The following is a 14734-nucleotide window of genomic DNA, read 5'->3' on the forward strand; positions in this document are numbered from 1 at the left end:
TGGAGTCAGGCAGACCTGGGTCCCAATCCTAGTTCTAGAAGTGTGACCTTAGACAAGGCACTTAACTTTCCTTTTTCTTTTTCTTAATCTGTAGAATAGGACTAATACTCCCGAGGATTCAATGAGATAAAATAGGAAATCTCTTGCCCGTGCCTGGCGCACAGTGGCTGGGCAGGAAACGGTCATTCCTCTCCCCCCTTTGCACTGGCACACCCAGCGCCCACCGTGCTAAGACTTAACAGCCCTGAGGCTTGGCCAAAGGTGCCTCTAAAGGCTAAAAGGTGGTGTGAGCTCATCTTGGGAGAAAAGAGGATGCTCAACGAAGGCCAGACTAAGGTCCTTCAACAAGAGGAACAAGCCCAGGCTGTGTAGAGCCCTGTGCTTCCTTCCCACAAGTGGTGGTCCCAGCCTCGGCACCTGAGCGAGACCTTGGCATTGTGGCACCTCAGCTGGCATGCCAGGCCTCCCTCCCTGTTATGCTCACAGTGTACATCGTCCCTCACCTCAGGGGAAATTCCCATAACTCAATCCAATAAATATAAATTGATTATATAATTGATATAATTGATTATATAATTAAATATGATGGATTATAGCTCCCAATGTATGGTACTTGAGGGTTTATAATACACCTGCACATCTCTGGCCTCCTGAGGTCGTCACTCCATCCCTGAGAGGTTGATATGTTTAGAAGCGCATTTTACAGGTGAGGAATCCAAGCCTCAGAGCTCAGATTGCCCAGAATCACATAGTCAGGACCCTGGCCCAAGCCCAGCTGCATCTGAGTCTCCTGTCTTCTTGAGTCTTCCCAGTCTTTCCTCTGAACCCTGTGCATGGGATGCTCATTCTGCATCTGTGACGTGGCTTGAGAATCGGGCCCGGGACCTTGCTGGGCTGGGAGTGCCATGGGGAGCCTGGAGGTGGAGCCGAGGCTTCCTGCAGGGATCTTGGTCTTTCCAGTAGGAAACAGGGAACTGAAAGTTTCCAGTGGGAAGCAGGGTTGGGCCCGGTGGCCTGCCAGGACAAGCCTGGTCGTCAGAAGCAGTGGCATCACAGCCCTGCAGTACTCTCAAAGCCAGCTGGCGACTGGGCAAGCGACTTAACCTCTTCACATCTCGGTTTCCTTACCTGTGCGGTGAGCCGGTCACCTTGCCTCACAGCATCGCAGTGATAGCTGATGTATATAAAGTAAGACTTGGTGACCGTTAGCTGTGATGGTGGGTGGGTGTTTGTCTATTTGCTTGTTTGCTAAAGACACTGGGCTTGAAATAGAAAACTCTGTGTTCAAATTTGACTACATCCATTCCTAACTGGCTTGGGCCAGTACATTAACCCTTCAGAATCTGTCTCCCCGCATATAAAATGGGAATGATCTTACCTTTTTCCTCCAGATTGACAAGGAATAAATAGGAAAGAGGCTGGTTTATAAACGCTTATCACCGTAATAATAGGAACAGCCCCACTGGGCATTTCACCTGATCCCATTTCAACCTCATAACAGCCCTTTGTGGTTGGTATTATTAACCCCATCTTATAGATTTTGAAACTGAGCTCCAAGGTGGTTAGAACATGCCCAAATTTACATCTCAGGAAGTGACAGGGCTTGGATTCTATCCAGGCCTCCTCAGAGCAAGTTGAGTCTGGCCCCAAATGATCACGAATGCCCACAGTAACTTCCTGCATTTCTTCAGGGCTTACAATTTGCAAAGAGCGTTGACACCCATTATTCCACTTGATTTCTCACCATCCTCCTAGTTTAGCAAGCTGGACAGGAGTTATCATCCCCAGTTTCTACACAAGGAAACTGGGGTTCAGAGGGACACAAGAGCATGCCTAAAACCCCAGAAAGGATTAGTGGCCCTGGGACTCTTATCACAAACTTCTGACCTCCCCAGCAAGAGCTCAGACCCTCCACCTGAGCGGGACCCCATGACCAGCTAGGGTCCTGTCACCCCATCAGCAGGGCCTGAACGAGAGAGAGGGCTGAGAGGTCCACAGGTGGTGGAGGCCTAGAGGAAGATGGGTGGGGAGACCTGGGGGAGGATGGAGGGAACAGGGAGCAGGCAGGCATAGCAGGAAGCCGGGGGCAGCCAGGGAGGCAGGGAGACCTCCTGAGCCCTGCGGGTCCCTCTCCCCAGTGCTGGTTCCACCCACAGGTGGGTCCCAATGCGCCCACCCACAGCCTTGGCCGGCAGGAAGTGGGGAGGAGAGCCACCTGGGTCCCTCTTCTCTGAGTCTAGAGGGAGGTGGGACGTGTAAAATGGAACTAACCTGGGGCTCGTTACCCAAGGAACCAGGTGGAGGGGTGAGTAGTCTCCAGCCAGACTCTTTCAAACTGTTACCTCTGGGCCTCAGCGGTCCAGCACAAAGTCTTCCCAAGGTTGGGCAGAGTGGGGTGTGGGGATGGAGGGGAAGCTGGCGGGGAGGGGAGAAAGGGTGATACCCAAGAAGGGGCGGGAGGCCCGGGAGGCCCTGGAGGCCCTGGCCTCGAGAACGAACACTGTGGTGTCGGACAGGGTGGGAGACAGGTGGAGAGTTTCTGGCCCCACAGAGCAGGACAAGAGAAGGGCCCTAGTCCCCAAAGTGCCAGATAGAGCTGCCCACGTAGAGAGCTGCAAGGGACAGCAGGACGGAAGCGCAGCGCCAAGACCAGAGGAACACAGCCTCCAGAGTGAGGCCATCTACTCCATCTTCCTGACTCCAAACCATCACACTTCCAGGACGCTGCTGGGAAGAGTTCTCATTTTCTAGGACTACCCGAGCAGGAGATTCCACAGCCCTCCTTCTTTACCCGTTTCACAGCCTTCCACCCCACCCTCCTGGAAGTTCTTCCTGACGTCTAACCTACTAGAGCAGGAACTCATTTCCCTTCCTTAATTCTTGGAGATCAACTGCTGAGATTCCAGCATCCCTCCTGGAGAGCTGACCTCTCCCTCAGAGCAGATGTCTTGAGCAGGTGGGGAACAGGGAGGGGAGGAGGATTCTTGCCCAAGGTCCTGAGATACAAGGGACAGAGCCCGGACCAGAACCGGCCAGACTCCTAGCCTTGGCCAGCGAGCAGCAGACCCAGGATTGGGAATCAGATGACCAAGGCCAGACTCTCCACAACCTGCCTGCAGACCAGAGGCTCCTCGGTCTTCATGGGGATAGGGGGACAGGGCAGAGCGTGGGTGACTCTGGCCATTTCCCTGGCCTAACATTGCCAATCATTCTCTGCCTCTCTGCCCCCGCCACCCCTGGCATGGTCTCTGGGGTTACCCCCTGGGCTAATACAGCCATGAACCCTCACTGTGTCATGGACCAGGCCTATACCCCAGGCTGTCACTGATGCCACCTGCCTGTGTCTCTGCAGCTCCCGGGGACCCCTACTCAAAACTCATCCAGTCCCCTCAAGACACTCTGCGGCAGGAGGCAGCGGGCAGGGCAGGGTCTACAGGAAGACAGCAGCGTATGGGCCAGGGAGAGGCCCGGAAAGAGCAGTGCCTGGCTCTGGGGCTCGTTCCAAGCACTTTCCGGGACAGGAGCTGATAAGGATCATTATTCGCATTTTATAGACAAGGAAGGAGAGGCCCAAAATATTTGTGTGCTTTGCTCAAAGTCGCTCAGATACGTCTTAGAGCAGAAGAGGGACTAAAACCCGAGTCCCATTGCACCCGGTCCACTGCCCTCTATACCACAGTTTCCGGGGTAGATTCCCCAGCCCATGGCACCTGGGCCAGTGTTACGGTTTCCTGCGGCAGCTCTGCCCTGGGCCCTTACCTGGTGGGGGATGGGAGTAAGTTAACAAGCCCCCAAGTGGGTCCTACCCTTGGCCTCTCTGGGTCTCCTGCAGGCCTAGCCAGCAGGGCCAGAGAGGAGGGAGCTTCTGCTGTGCTGAGTGATGTCACAGTCACCTCCTGGATCGCTTCACCTCAGTGGTTATGTGGCTCCCCCCATGGACTGTGCCCTGGGCTTTCTATAGAGACTGTTATTTACCCACAGGCGGCAGCCTGATCTCCGGCCCAGATGCACTGTGGGTCACTCAGAGCACCCGGCATTACTGGGAGAAGAACCCCATAATAAAGTCTCACGCTAGGCTTAAGAATGTCCACCTGCAGTGACCTGAACACGTTTTCATGTCTCTCGGGGCCCCTTCAAGTCCAGCACGAGCTGACTGGGCCTCCCTCCTCAGTTCCGGGCCACGCTCAGGCTGGGCATACCACAGGCTAGAAGCATCTTGAAAACCCTCTAGTACAGCCCATTTTCCTACTGATGAAGCGATTAAGGCCCAGAAAGGCGATGTGATTTGTCTAAGATCACACAGCCAGCTGGGGGCAGTGCCAGGACCAGAACCCAGCTCTTCTGACTGCCGTCCTCAGGCTGCTGCACACCTCCATGCTCTCCCACTGCCTGCCCCTTACCACGCTCCAACAAGGAAGGACCCCTTGCTAGATTTAGGCCCCGGTGGCAGCGTCTCTCTCCCAGTGACCCTGAGAATCAAGGATGTTCAAAGGGTGGCACCCCAGGCCGGCACCCCAGTATTCCAGGCTACGCAGGATGAGGTGCTCCCCAATCCCCACCAGAAGCACAAGCGGTACCAAGAAAGATCAGAAGCCCCCTTTCACAGAACTTAAAAAGCCTCCTTGCCTGTTGGGAGCCTGGGGACCCCCTGGACCATGGCAGGGGAGCCTGAACCCCCTCCAGCGTGGACTGGACTGGATAGGAGTGGTTGATGCTTCTTCCCGTCCTCACTACCCAACCCAGGCTTCATTACACCTCCAGGTACACAGGGTTCCGTCCTACCCTCCCCGCTCCCTGGACCCAGAGAAACCACGCAGATACAGGCCCCCTCAGAACCCACAGGCAGATTTCCCAGCACCTCCTGCCACCCAGCCACCAGCACGCCCCACATACATGCAACGTTAACCTCAGGGACCCCAGTCGGCCTGGAATCAAACTGGGCTCCAGACGAATCAAACTGGGCTCCAGTCTAATCAAACTGGGCTCGGGCCAGAGCCCCGAGGCCCCTCTCACCCCAGGCACAGGAGGCTCCAGGGAGCCCTGCTTCTGCTCCTAACCAGCTCCATGACCTTAAGGATAGTCACATTCCTTTCTGGGTCCAACCAAGGAAAAGGCTGGACAATCATCTATTTTCAACCAAGTTTCTACTGAGCATTAGAAGTTCCGTGGAGATGCCTTGGAGGCCAGCTTGTAGGTAAAGGGCTTCGAGTCCTTTACCCCACTTCAAACAGAGCAGATTAACTTTTCAGTTTTATGCAGTGGGTTCCACATAAGATTTCATTTGAACAAAAGAGGCTGCTACTGCAAAGAACTTGAAAATTGCAGGTCTGATTGGATGCTAAGGCTTCTTCTAGTTTATGATGCCTCTTATACACGTGAAAAAACCCTGGGGATCCCTATTAGGCTAGAATCAAAACACCTTCCTGCTCATTCATTCATTCATCAAATAGTTTAAAGAACATTGAGTACCCCCTATTGCCAAACAAATAACGTTTGGTTGCCCAGGACCTTGGTGCCTCAGTTTCTCCCCATGCCCCCTCTCTGCAAGGCTGGGGTGGTAACAGGGCTGCTACATAAGGGGGGCCCCATGGACAGTCCTGGGTATTGCTTCCCTATCACAGGAGCCAGACGCCGCCTGGCATCGCCAAGGCCTCCACTTGGCTGACAAAGCCCTGGGTTCCCGGTGCTGGCATCCCTCCCTGCCTGGCTGGACACCGTCCACCCCCGTTGCTGCCGTACCGAGAGGAAGCTGTTTTGCCAAAGCAGGACACTTAAGCCAAGTGGCTACTGTTCCATCAGTCAGCCTTCCCACCCAGCACCCCGCCTAGAGCCCCGCACACACACTCCCACACATTTCATGCTTACATTTGCCAGGTCACAGGGACAACACAGGGGGAGGCAGGGTGGGCTGGGCCCAGTGTAAGGCTGCTCGGCACCAGTGCCAACATGCAACACAGAGGTTCAGGTGAGGGCTGCATACCTGCAGGGACAAAGGGCAGGTGCCAGGAATCCTGGGGGTGCCTGCACTTTGGGGTCTAGGGGATAGCAGAGCGACCTGAGCCTACTGGTCTGCCATCTTGGGAACCTGCCCAGCCCCCTCTAAAGACGGTGCCTCATCCTGGACCAGCCCTGGGGCCTCCAGCCATTCTCAAGTGCACAGCATCTGTGGTCTTGGGCTGACTGAAAACCTGCTCCACTTTAAGAAGACCCCGGGCTTCCCTGGTGGTGCAGTGGTTGAGAGTCCACCTGCCGATGCAGGGGACACGGGTTTGTGCCCCGGTCCGGGAAGATCCCGCATGCCGCGGAGCGGCTGGGCCCGTGAGCCATGGCCGCTGAGCCTGTGCATCCGGAGCCTGTGCTCCGCAACGGGAGAGTCCACAACAGTGAGAGGCCCGCGTACCGCAAAAAAAAAAAAAAAACCTTTGGAAACCTTCACGTGTATATGACTGGCTTTCCCACAGAGGACACTTAGCTGCTCTCTACCAAAAAACGGAAGAGGAAAGTAATCTTAGTTGTAGCAGAAGGAATCATGGTTAGACATAAAGAATCACTTTCCAAGCATGAAGATTATTAAGCCTGAAAATAATGACCAAGAGAAGTTTAAAATCCCCTTGAAGATCTTCAATACCACCTTTTCTAAGACGGTTTATGAGTCTAGTGAGAGGGTTACCCAAAGATAACCTTGAAGCCCAGTTAGAATGCTAAGCTTCCATGATTCTCAAACCAGCAAAGTTGTCCCAACAGCACATACGTCCTGGCTGGGGTACTCAGGGGCCACAGAGCGGGAGCCCAGGATTCAGCCACACAGCCCCGGGGTGCTTCCTGACCAGACCCCAGGTCCCATCAGCTTCTCCTCCCATGGGGCCCCTTTTAGGAACCATGATAAAAGGAGGCTGCATGATCGTGATCCCCAGTAGCTTCAAACTGTAAAAGGCACATTCAGTTTCCCCTGAAACCGAGGCACACTGCCGCTGCCCCACCTAGCTTCCAGCCCCATCCCTGCTTCCTCAGTGCCGGAGGTTCTGGCCCGAGCTCCACAGATGCACTCACCAGGTGGCTGTCTCTTTCCATGGTCTCCAGAGGAGTGAAGCCTCCAGGCTCAGCTGATGTTGACGGGAAGATCCATGTTTGGCTTCCCAGGCAGGTAAGGAAAAGGGGGCTGGAGGGCTGAGGGCCAGCCCTCACCAGATGGGCGGGGAAGCCAGTTGGGACATGTGAGGTAATCCTGTGTATGAACAACAGGGCAGAACTAGCCAGACCTGTCCCTCGCTCCTCCTCCAAGGCCATCCTAGTTACTCAGCAAATACCAACTACTGGGAAGATAAAGCTACCTTTATTCCCAAAGCTGTCCCCACAGAGTCAGCTGTGGGGAAACCAGGGGTTCCAGACCACCTTTTTTCAAAGGGGGATTCTGGGGAGAAGTGGCCCAGGCCTTGGGAGGACAATCTTAGCCATGCCAACCTGGGCCCCTAAAACAGGTGCTTCTGAGCCCTCTGAGGTACGACCCTGTCCCCATAAGGATCGTCCAAGATCAGGGACCAGCGCCTACCCAGGGCAGGACAGAGTGAACCTTCATCTCCAAGGACCACATGCCCAAATCCCAAATCAGGGCACGTAGGCTGGCAAAAAGAAGTTTTTTCCTGAACTTTGCTTATTTCCACAACAACTCCCAACAAGGAAATTCAAATCAAATGGCTTCTAATTACGCACATAATAAATTGCCTCTATTGAAAATAATAAAATGTTATGAAACAACACATCAAAACCAATGAAAATAAAACATACATATATTGGAATGGAAACCATTCCAAGAAATACTATGCTGACTCATGATTCCCTACCTCTGCCCCAGCCTGTCGAAAGAAATAGTCTAAAGAAACAGAGGAAGCGCTGCTGCGAAGGGAGAGTTAGCACCTCCACACCCAGCAGAACTGCTGAGAACAGCAGAATGTAAGCTTTGGGAAGAACTTTCCAGCCTCTGAGTATTTGGGGGCATAGAGATCATAGAACTGCAGACCCTTAGAGATGGAAGGAAGCTCAGAGTTCATCTAGTGATTCAATCTCCTCATTTTACAGATGGAGAGACAGAGAGTCAAGCAGCTGAGGAAACTTCACAAGTCACATCTAACAAACAACAGCGGCAGCAATAATAATAAGGTGCTGGGTGTCCTATGAAATGCTTTACATACAGCAATGCATTTAATTCCTGCAACAATCCTGTGCATCCATCCTTCACTCATGCATTCAACAAGTATTTATCGAGTGCTTATGTCCCTGGCACTGTTCAAAGTACTAAGGACACAGTGAGCAAACTCAGCGAAGACCCCCACCCTATGGCAGTAGCATTCGGGTGGGTTGGGGCAAACAAAACGAATTTTAAAAACAGATGTATATGTATAACTGATTCACTTTGTTATAAAGCAGAAACTAACACAGCATTGTAAAGCAATTATACTCCAATAAAGATGTAAAAAAAAAAAAACCAGCTAGACAACAGTGGTGCCCATAGGTGGATGATACAGTGTAGCAGAAAGTGGAAAGGGCCACAGAGCAAAACAAAGCAGAGAAGGGGATCCAGAGGGCTGGGCAGGCAGAGTTACAGGAAGGTCAGGGAGGGGATCACTGACTTGACATTTAAGCAAAGACAAGGGAAGTGACTACTATTCTCTCCATTTACATACAAGAAAACAGGAATTTCTAGCTCGGAGTGGAAGCTGCTGGCTCCAGAGGTGTCTTGAAGGAAATGGAATCCAGAGGCAGAAGGATGGTGGGCCCAGGCAGAGACCCTAGGCTTCTCCAATCTCTCCCTCCTCCCGCCACCAGCCTGCCAGGGCAGAGGGACCCCTCCCACGTGGTCATCCAGTCCCTAGGAGACACCGAATTGTGTCCTCAGCACCTCCTCTTCCCTCTTTCCTAGGGAGGCACCCCACCCCTCCTCAGGCCACCGGGGACTCTGAGGCTGGAGACTGGCATTGGGCCTTTCCTTCCATAGACCAGACCTGAGGAACCCCACTCTGTCTCCCAGGCAGACCACTGGCCTCCCAGGGTCACCCTTAGCTTCATTCCCTGAAGGTCCCCCCGTCCTCTGGTAAGAGCTCAGGATTGGGACTCTGGGCCCGTGGCAGGGGGCGGGGCTGGAAACCCCACCTCGGAGGTAAATGCCAGCAATGTGAACTTGGAGGTCTTTAGATTCACCCTCTGGAAGACCGTGATGACACAGCCACCCAGAGAATGTGTCCGGCCCTGGGGAGGCTCTGAAGAGACGTGGGTTGTATTTCTTGCTCTGTTCCTTGGGTCCATCAGAGGCACAAGTCGTCCCAGGGTCCTTGCTGACCAAACCAGCTGACCCACGTGGAAATGCCCATCAGCCGTCCGTTCAGTTCAATCAGCATTGACAGCTCGGCACCAGGCCCCGCCGTAGCTGTTGGAGGTGAAGGTGGCAAAGAACAGGAGTGTGGGGACCCTGCCCCGGGGGGTGGGGTGAACATGCAATATCCCGCGTTGGGGCTCGGAGACGGGGCCAGGGGACACTGAGGCATGAAGTTCTTTGCTGGTGGTTTTCCTGTTTCCAGAGGGGAAGGTCCTGGGGTGGCACAAGGCCTGGACTCTTCCCCCAACAGAGCTGGCCTTAGTAACCACCTACCCCGGCTTCTGCACCCGGCTCCAGCCTTGCTCTGCCTCTTCCTGTCTCCTTGGAAGGAAGGAGACCCCGTCCGTGCCATCCCTGCATCCCTCTGACTACCGCCTTTCCTTTGCCTCCCCGCCCTCCTCCCTCCAGAGACCTGAACACGACGACTTTCCACCCAGAGGGGAGCAGCGCACTGGGCCCAGGTGTTCATCTGCTCTACCTTTTACCTCGCCTTCAGGGGGGACTCCAGGCTTTTAGTAGCCTGGTCCTTTCCCGCCTCTGGTTCATTTCATTTAGGGTGGAGGGAGTTTTACAGAAAATATATCATCCATGCAAACAAGTACATGCCTCAAGGCAGCCCCAAGAGAGTGAGGAGTGACAGAAATCTCACTACTATTTTGAGACTAAACTCCTAGCGCTCTGCTTTCATGGCCGCTCCAGCTGCCACTACCCAGCGCCTTGCAAGCTCTTTCCTGCGGCTACAGACCGGGAAACAGGGCTCTTGGCCATTCTAGTCCCACCTGGTTGTCAACAGTCCTGCTTCGTGAGTCCTCCTTCATCAGCCCTACTTGTGAATTTCCTCCCCGCTCCCTCCGCGAAAGCTCTGAGTACCATCCCTCCTGTGTAGCCCACTTCTGAGATTCTCCATCACTTAGAGCTCAACAGAGGGACTTCCCTCCAGGTCTAAGGGAAGCTGGGACACACAGACCACATACTTAGAGGCCAGGCAGAGAGGACACAACAAGCCCACCCTCAAGGGAATAAGTCACCAGGAGAGACCCCCTGGGCCAGGACACCTTCCCCACCCCAGAGCCTGGACTCTTCCCCCAGCCCCTGCTCTCCCCACCCCAGCGCTCTTCCCTGAGCCCAGACCAGCAAGGCTACTGGCCGGGACCCACACCAGGTGCTTGGTTAAGGGTGCTCCCAGATATTATAAAGGGAGGCTGGAGAGGGTGGCAGTATTTTTTTTTTCAAACCCAGAGGAAACAGCTCGTGAGCCTAAGCGGAGCCCCTCAGCCAGCCTAAGGAAGGCTGGCAGGGGACTCTGCTGGTGGGGCAACTCTGAGGCTCCCCACATCCAGCAGATATGGGGCCTCTTAGCTGAGTAATAGGGACAGGGGAGGGAGGAAGGCCAGCCACACCCAGAAGAGAAAGCTGGCCAGAAAGCCTGAGCTTGGCCAAAGGACCACCTGATGACCCCCCAGCAGGTCAGGGCCTCAGAAAGTCTAGAACCCTCAACCCAGGAGCCAGCATTCCCCTTAGTCATGGAATTTGCTGCCCCATTTGTCTTGTTCAGGACCAACAGGAGGCAGAGAGGGACCAAGCCCTGTTCTTCTCCCCGTAACTATCATAGTTCTGGTTGCATCACTCCAAATCCGTGATTAGATGGGATAAACTATGTAGAAAGCCTCTGGCAGAACCCCAGACTCCCTCTGGCACACTCTGGCCACCAGCCCCTTAAACAGTGGGCCATGGGCCGTGAGGAGGGCCGGCCCCGCCCTCCAGGGTGTCCCGGGCCAGGGCAGCCGAGTCCTCTCAGGTGGACCACCTGTGACCCACCTACCTGGAAGTCACCCAGCTGTGCCCAGATTGGAGTGGAAAATACCACCATCCGGAGACAGTTCTGACTGTTTAGGTGCCACCTGTTTCCAAAGAAGCGTTTGACGCAGCTGCTCTTCCTCGTGATTCGCCCACACCCGTTTTTCTGTCTTACCAGTTCCCCTCCCTGCAGAAGTCAAACCCCACTTCAGCACGACAGCCCCTCTCACACTTGAGGGAACAGTTTGGTGACTCTCTGAGTCGGCACTCTGCCCACCTGAGCACACCCAGTTCCTTCACTTGCTCCTGGTGTGGGGTGATGTCAAGTCCTCTTCCCTCCATGGATTTCTCCAAAAGCAGGCCCACGGGCACTATGGCCCCCCTGAAGGGTGGTCCCAGAGCCACTGTCCCCACAGCAATATTTACAGGCTCCTCCTTGAGATAAAACCAACCAGTGGTTCACCAGAACCACCAACTGGGCTGCTGCTAATTTTTCCACAGGACTGAAGCAGCTGCCCAGAGACCAGCGGTGCTGAAAGACAGGTAGGGATTAAGTCCTGCAGAGGCAAACACGGGTCACCTGCACACAGCCACAGCCACATTCAAATACTCACAGAGTGAGGACAAATGAGACACTGCTGTGACCACGAGACTCCCACATTCAGACAGGAGCATCTCTACTCCCCTCCGATCCATCTGAGAAGGCTTTCTGGAGGAGGAGGTGGGATTCCAGAAGGTGTGAGAGACAGGCAGTAAGACAGCCTGGCACTCTGGGGCTGCCAAGGAGGGTGTGAGAGTCCTCAAAGGAACGTTCAGAGCAGGAAGTGTTGAGTGGTTTGTACAATAGACTTTGAGATCTGTCATGGAATCAGAGCTCTTCGGGTACTCCCTCTGTGTCCTTGGGCAAGTTACTCCCCATCTCAGAATCTCAGTTTCCTTAAAAGGGGATAATGGTTCCTCTCAAAGAGAGTATTTATGTCCATTCACTGAAATCATTTGTATGAAACGTTTGGCGCAAGGTCTGACACATGGTACTCACCAATAAGTAGTAGCCATTGTGAGATGACATAACTTGTGAGCCATTGTGAGCCATTGTGAGATGATATAATTTCTGGTTGAACAACAGGTAGTGCTCTGAGCAGGTATGGAGAGGGCTAAGACGTATGCTTTGAATTCAAAGCCCGGAGAAAATGGTCCTTTGCTGACAGTTTGGTGGAGAAAGCCCTGGGCTAAGACACGAGACTGGGCTTTTATTGCTTCTCTGTTATTGCTGAGCAACTTCTCAGGGGCACCAGGGCTCAGCTTCCTCATCTCTAAAAAGTGAGGTCCCTTTCAGCTCTGGAGAACCTAATCTCTAAGTAGAGAGACTGGGCACAAGAGAAGAGAGTCAGTGAAGGTGACCAGGCAGTCTGGAGATCCTTGCACAAGAGCTGAGGAACAGAGAATCTGACAGAAAGAAATAGAATTACAGTTTGAGAAAGAATAAAATTCTGCCTAAAGGTTTTGCCCAGGAAGACAGAACAGAAGGGGGGTCAGAACCCAGAGGAAAAGGAAAAACAGGTGCAATGTGCAGTAAATAAGAATTATGAGGAGAAACTACATATTTTTTCATGGTTAAATATAAAAAGAACACCAGGAAATAATAACTCACATTTGCAAAGCACTTGCACGAATATTATTTCACTTTGTCCTCAGAACACAACTGCATTTTGCAACAGGGAGCAAAGAGTCAAATAAATACACTCTCCCCTGTCAACAGCTTATGAAGGATGGAGCTAATGCTCAAATCCACGTTCTCTGCTTCCACGTGGATCTATGTTCTTACTATGACAGTGTCTGTTGTAATAGACGGGTATAACGGATCATCATATTTTTAAATTTTCCAAACTATCAATACACTGTTTTGATAATAAACAGTATAGAATGTTAAATATGTACATTATTGTTAGAACCTTTATCTATAGTCTTTACAGTTCAGAGTATTTTAAAAGGAACGCTTCCTTTGGATGTAATTCTTTCCCTAGCTTCATTTTTTCAGCTGCTGCAGATGTGTTTTTATCAGAGCAGATGATAAGTGTGAAGTCACTGAAGGTGAATCCCTGCAGGTCCCCAGATTAATCATTCTATGTTTTGCCAACTGTCACCAAAAGATAGACATTTATATTGTTTGCTCAGCGAAAGGGAAATGTTATGCATTTTGAGATTTTGGCTTTTAGAATATGAATTATTTTTTAAAAGATACAAAGTTATACAGACTTTAGATAACACGAGAAACTTTAGATTTTTTTTTTTTTTTTGGTAGTATAGTTGATTTACAATGCTGTGTTAGTTTCTGGTGTACAGCAAAGTGATTAAGTTATATATATATATAGTTTTTCAGATTCTTTTCCATTATAGTTTATAACAAGATATTGAATATAGTTCCCTGTGCTATACAGTAGGTCCTTGTTGCTTCTCTATTATATACAGTAGTTTGTATCTGCTAATCCCAAACTCCTAATTTATCCCTCCCTCCCTTTCCCCTTTGGTAACCATAAGTTTGTTTTCTACGTCTGTGAGTCTGAGCATGCAACTACATTATTCCATTTCTCCAATAGGTCATTCAGAATTTGGAAAGAGAACATGAGCCTTTCTGCTTTTTTGGCCCTCAAAAGACTTCTCAGTTTAGAACAAACTAATCTAAAGGAATATGATTTTTTTTTCTCTATGCACATGGATATTAAGACATTGAGTAATCACATTTGTAAAGCACTTTCTCTTCATCTCCTCTAGCCCTTAGGACAGCCCTCCAAAGCAGACAGGACAGGTGATCTCAGGAAAGCCCAGAGAGGCTCCAGGTCCCAAGGCTGGTGGCGCGGCTGGGTCCAGCTGCAGCCGAAATGTCTCCAAGTCTGTGCATTTCACATTAATGGTACACCCCAAACAGGGGCCCTTAATAATTATGATCAACATAAAATTCATGAAGACAAATGCTTCCCTTGAAACTATCTTTATATCCAACCTAGAGCACTGCTTAGGGACAATGCACCTTGACCCAGGTCCAGCCCTGGCTTAGCTCCTTCCCAGAAGTGGAAACTTGGCCAAATCACTTCACTTTAGTTCTCTCAACTGCGATCCAGCAAAGGTAAGATCTGCTCTGCCTGTCCCTTAGGGATCAAATGATATTGTGAGATGGCTCTTGGGAAACGCTGACGTACTCTAAGGATATAGGATGTTATTACTATCAGCTTAAAACTCTGTGTAAACAGATCTCCCTACAGTATGTCTTCCCTTAACGCTTTTGACCGCTAAGATGTGCCCTTTTGTAACACATCAGAATTCAGTTCAGCCTTCCAAGTTTTATAAGTTTATATTGGGTTTATTTTTTCAGCTTTAGTTTTCCCACACTGAGGGGTCCTGACGTTTCTAGCAGTTTCTCATGGAGATCCTTAATCACGGAAGCACTGAATGGAGGCTGTTACACAGAGCAGGACAAGGTTTCCAGCTGATGTTTCCCTGAAAACAGCCAGATTCCATCGGCCTTTTGGGCTGAGACTACCCTTTGGATCACGACTACCCTTTGGATCA

At 51.7% G+C, this 14734-nt stretch overlaps 1 protein-coding gene across 3 annotated transcripts in view; it reads right to left on the reverse strand.

The window, feature by feature from the left end:
- Window positions 1–14734, reverse strand: part of TMPRSS13 (transmembrane serine protease 13) — a 170454-nt gene that overhangs the window by 22861 nt on the left and 132859 nt on the right. The window contains exon 1 of one of the 3 annotated variants that reach the window (XM_060304119.1): window positions 11193–11302. The exons of the other annotated variants lie outside the window; for them this stretch is intronic. Within the exon in view, the coding sequence (XP_060160102.1) occupies window positions 11193–11240 (48 nt within the window). The 5' untranslated portion in view covers window positions 11241–11302. Of the gene's footprint in view, window positions 1–11192; window positions 11303–14734 lie in introns of those variants that run through there. 3 annotated transcript variants of the gene reach the window in all.

Source organism: Globicephala melas, chromosome 8 (genome assembly GCF_963455315.2).
Source record: "Globicephala melas chromosome 8, mGloMel1.2, whole genome shotgun sequence".
In the NCBI taxonomy this organism is placed as follows: domain Eukaryota; kingdom Metazoa; phylum Chordata; class Mammalia; order Artiodactyla; family Delphinidae; genus Globicephala; species Globicephala melas.